Source organism: Sprattus sprattus (genome assembly GCF_963457725.1).
Source record: "Sprattus sprattus genome assembly, contig: SUPER_1_unloc_1, whole genome shotgun sequence".
Taxonomy (NCBI): domain Eukaryota; kingdom Metazoa; phylum Chordata; class Actinopteri; order Clupeiformes; family Clupeidae; genus Sprattus; species Sprattus sprattus.
Window position 1 is genome coordinate 554,042 of NW_027667072.1, and position 5,000 is coordinate 559,041.

General features: G+C 48.3%; 1 protein-coding gene across 1 annotated transcript in view; it reads left to right on the plus strand.

Moving 5' to 3' along the window:
* Positions 1-2,554: 2,554 nt before the first annotated feature.
* smcr8b (Smith-Magenis syndrome chromosome region, candidate 8b) overlaps positions 2,555-5,000 on the plus strand; it is a 6,023-nt gene continuing 3,577 nt past the window's right edge. The window contains exon 1 of the mRNA XM_080860882.1: positions 2,555-5,000. This exon is cut by the window's right edge and continues 715 nt beyond it. Coding sequence (XP_080717008.1) covers positions 3,119-5,000 — 1,882 coding nt within the window. The 5' untranslated portion in view covers positions 2,555-3,118.

Here is a 5,000-nt window from a genome sequence, read left to right on the forward strand (position 1 = left end):
ACATCATTCCCTGCTGACACTATAAGATAAGTTCCTCTAGAGAACATCATTCCCTGACACTATAAGATAAGTTCCTCTAGAGAACATCATTCCCTGACACTAAAAGATAAGTTCCTCTAGAGAACATCATTCCCTGCTGACACTATAAGATAAGTTCCTCTAGAGAACATCATTCCCTGACACTATAAGATAAGTTCCTCTAGAGAACATCATTCCCTGACACTATAAGATAAGTTCCTCTAGAGAACATCATTCCCTGCTGACACTATAAGATAAGTTCCTCTAGAGAACATCATTCCCTGCTGACACTATACGATAAGTTCCTCTAGAGAACATCATTCCCTGCTGACACTATAAGATAAGTTCCTCTAGAGAGCATCATTCCCTGCTGACACTATAAGATAAGTTCCTCTAGAGAACATCATTCCCTGACACTATAAGATAAGTTCCTCTAGAGAACATCATTCCCTGCTGACACTATAAGATAAGTTCCTCTAGAGAACATCATTCCCTGACACTATAAGATAAGTTCCTCTAGAGAACATCATTCCCTGCTGACACTATAAGATAAGTTCCTCTAGAGAACATCATTCCCTGACACTATAAGATAAGTTCCTCTAGAGAACATCATTCCCTGACACTATGAGATAAGTTCCTCTAGAGAACATCATTCCCTGCTGACACTATAAGATAAGTTCCTCTAGAGAACATCATTCCCTGACACTATAAGATAAGTTCCTCTAGAGAAAATCATTCCCTGCTAACACTATAAGATAAGTTCCTCTAGAGAACATCATTCCCTGACACTATAAGATAAGTTCTAGAGAACATCATTCCCTGACACTATAAGATAAGTTCTAGAGAACATCATTCCCTGCTGACACTATAAGATAAGTTCCTCTAGAGAACATCATTCCCTGACACTATAAGATAAGTTCTAGAGAACATCATTCCCTGACACTATAAGATAAGTTCCTCTAGAGAACATCATTCCCTGACACTATAAGATAAGTTCCTCTAGAGAACATCATTCCCTGACACTATAAGATAAGTTCCTCTAGAGAACATCATTCCCTGATACTATAAGATAAGTTCCTCTAGAGAACATCATTCCCTGCTAACACTATAAGATAAGTTCCTCTAGAGAACATCATTCCCTGACACTATAAGATAAGTTCTAGAGAACATCATTCCCTGACACTATAAGATAAGTTCTAGAGAACATCATTCCCTGCTGACACTATAAGATAAGTTCCTCTAGAGAACATCATTCCCTGACACTATAAGATAAGTTCTAGAGAACATCATTCCCTGACACTATAAGATAAGTTCTAGAGAACATCATTCCCTGACACTATAAGATAAGTTCTAGAGAACATCATTCCCTGACACTATAAGATAAGTTCTAGAGAACATCATTCCCTGACACTATAAGATAAGTTCTAGAGAACATCTTTCCCTGCTGCTGACACCGCCACTATAAGATAAGACTTGTTTTAACATTGTTTATAGTGACTTGTTTTTACGGTAACCATAGTGACTTGTTTTAACGTTGTTTATAGTGACTTGTTTTTACGGTAACCATAGTGACTTGTTTTAATGTTGTTCATAGTGACTTGTTTTAACGATAACCATAGTGACTTGTTTTAACGGTAACCATAGTGACTTGTTTTAACGTTGTTCATAGTGACTTGTTTTAACGATAACCATAGTGACTTGTTTTAACGATAACCATAGTGACTTGTTTTAACGTTGTTCATAGTGACTTGTTTTAACGGCAACCATAGCGACTTGTTTTAACGGTAACCATAGTGACTTGTTTTAACGTTGTTCATAGTGACTTGTTTTAACGGCAACCATAGTGACGTGTTTTAACGTTGTTCATAGTGACTTGTTTTAACAGTAACCATAGTGACTTGTTTTAACGTTGTTCATAGCAACTTTTTTTAACGTTGTTCATAGTGACTTGTTTTAACGTTGTTCATAGTAACTTGTTTTAACGTTGTTCATAGCGACTTGTTTTAACGTTGTTCATAGTGACTTGTTTTAACGTTGTTCATAGTGACTTGTTTTAATGTTGGTCATAGTGACTTGCTTTAACGGTAACCATAGTGACTTGTTTTAACGTTGTTCATAGTGACTTGTTTTAACGTGTGTTTGACAGACGGAGGGCAGGCCCTAATTTTGTATTGGGATCACAGACTTAAATAGAACCCTCTTGCCATTCCAGTGAGTGTGTGTGTGAGAGAATGTGTGTGTGTGTGTGTGTGTGTGTGTGTGTGTGTGTGTGAGGATGTGTGGACATGTGCTGTTCGAGTTACAGCTGCCGAAGAAACCTGAGTCACATAGCTTAAAATAGACTGCTGTGTGTGTGTGTGTGTGTGTGTGTGTGTGTGTGTGTGTGTGTGTCTGCGTGTATGGTAGAGGGAGAGAGGGTCAGGTAGTTTTCCTCCTCGTGTTTACGTGTTCCAGAATGAAGGTCCAGTCCAGTGAAGCTCTGGTCATCACACACACACACACACACACACACACACACACACACACACACACACACACTCCCTCTGAGGCTTCAGTCTGGGTGAGGAGGAGACGCTGAGGAAGAACGGACACTTCTCACGTGCGTTACGTACGTTTTGTGTGTGTGTGTGTGTGTGTGTGTGTGTGTGTGTGTGTGTGAGAGGCGTGAGCGATCTCAGAAAACCGGTGCGTGACAGGTGTGTGTGTGGTGAGCGAGAGTGTGTGTGTGTGTGTGTGTGTGTGTGTGTGTGTGTGTGTGTGTGTGTGTGTGAGAGAGGCGTGAGCGATCTCAGAAAACCGGTGCGTGACAGGTGTGTGTGTGTGGTGAGCAAGAGTGTGTGTGTGTGTGTGTGTGTGTGTGTGTGTGTGTGTGTGTGTGTGTGTGTGTGTGTGTATGTGTGTGTGTGTGTGTGTGTGAGAGAGGCGTGAGCGATCTCAGAAAGCCGGTGCGTGACAGGTCTGGACCTCCATAGTTTGTGTGTGTGTGTGTGTGTGTGTGTGTGTCTGTGTGTGTGTAGTGAGAGAGATAAACTGACTGTGTGTGTGTGTGTGTGTGTGTGTGTGTGTGTCGTGAGAGAGATAGAGTGTGTGTGAGTAGACCATGATCGGCTCCTCTGACATCTTGGCTCTGGCTCGAGGTCATGAGCTGGCGGACTCTAGGACCCCGCGGAGGAGCAGCTCGCTGCCTGAGCACCTGTCACTCCCGCCCCTGCTCCTCCCCTGGCCTGCTTGCCCCGCCCCCAGTGACTATGTGCTGCTGTGTGAGTTCGGTGAAGGGGAGGGGCCACGAGAAGGGGAGGGGCCGAGGGAAGGGGAGGAGCCACTGGAAGGGGAGGGACCGAGGGAAGGGGAGGGGCCGAGGGTTATCTTCACGGCCCCGCCCACACCTCAGCCCCGCCCACACTTGGACGTGGCGCTGCGCCTCCTGACTGGCGGTTGCCAGGCAACGGGGGGCGGAGCCAACACTGGGCGGGGCTTCCTGGAGGACTCCTGGGCGTTGCTAGGCGACTCGTCAGTGGACGTCTACGTGTTCGCGCGCTACGTGTCACTGGTGGACCTTCGTGCTGGCCGGGGGGCGTGGCCTGTTGCCATGGCGCTGGTGTCACATGACTCTGAGAAGCTGGTGCAGGAGCTGCAGGAGTTGGACCGAGCCTTCAGTCAGGCAGCTCACACACTCAAGACCAGCACCAACACACACACACACACACACCCACATACACTCAAGACCACCGCCAACACACACACACACACACATCCACACACAGTCAAGACCACCGCCAACACACACTCACACACACACCCACACACACTCACTACTGGCAACACACACATACACACACACCCACACACACTCACGACTGGCAACACCCACATACACACACTTGGAGAGGTGAACAGCACACACACACAGCTGCAAGACACTAAGTCAAAGGATAGAGAGGAAGAACCAGGAGATAGAGGCCTGGAGGAGGAGAGGGAGAGAGAGAGGGAAGAAGAGAGATGGAGGGAGGAAGAGGAGGATAGTTTGAGAGTTATGGGATGGGAGGAGGAGGAGGAGGAGGAGGAGGAGGAGGAGGAGGAGGAGAGGGAGAGAGAGAGGGAAAGAGAAGAGGAGGATAGTTTGAGAGTGATGATGTCATCAGACCTTAACTCTCTCCTCCACACCAGCCACGCCCATTTCCCATCCAGTCAACTAGAAGGGGAGTGGCCACCAGACTCTGGGGCGGGGCCTCACCCCCTGGCGGAGGTCTGTGATTGGCTCTCCTACCAGCAGACCCTGGAGCTGCTCCGTGCCATCCAGAGGCGTTTCCATGGCGATGCCAGCCTGTTGGCCCACCGCCGAGACTCCGCCCATCTGCTGCCCAGCCTCTCTCCAACCAACTTCCTGTTCGAGGGGAACTTCCTGTTGGAGGGGAACTTCCTGTTTGAGGGGAACTTCCTGTTGGAGGGGAACTTCCTGTTTGAGGGGAACTTCCTGTGGTCTCCGGGGCACACAGACGCTTCGCTGTCGCCTAGCAACACTCTCCAAGGCCACCCCCCTTATGTCTCCTGTGTAGAGACGGTGCCAATCAAGCTGGAGGCGGAGCCTGAGAACAAATTCAGCCAATCACGAAGCTCTTACGATGAACCCGTACACACCCGGCCGGCGCAAGAGGGTGTTTCCATGGAGACGAGCAGTCAGAGCAGCGGCGACAGCATCGAGGTCCTGGGCACCGAGCGCTCCTTCAGAGACCCCGCCCAGCTCATCGCCACGGAGACCAGCTGGGGCAGGGGCGGGGCTGAGGTCAGGGGGGTGTGGCCAGGGAGGCAGAGGGGGGCGGACCGAACAGACAGCCAGGACAGCATAGAGGTGCTGAGCAGAGACAGCTTCCTGCCTGAAGACTTCAGACCCTCAGACTTCCTGTTGCAGGGGCTTATGGGTACTGTAGTAAAGGAGGAGGAGGAGGAGTGGCAAGGGGATGTGGGAACTGAAGTCCAGGAAG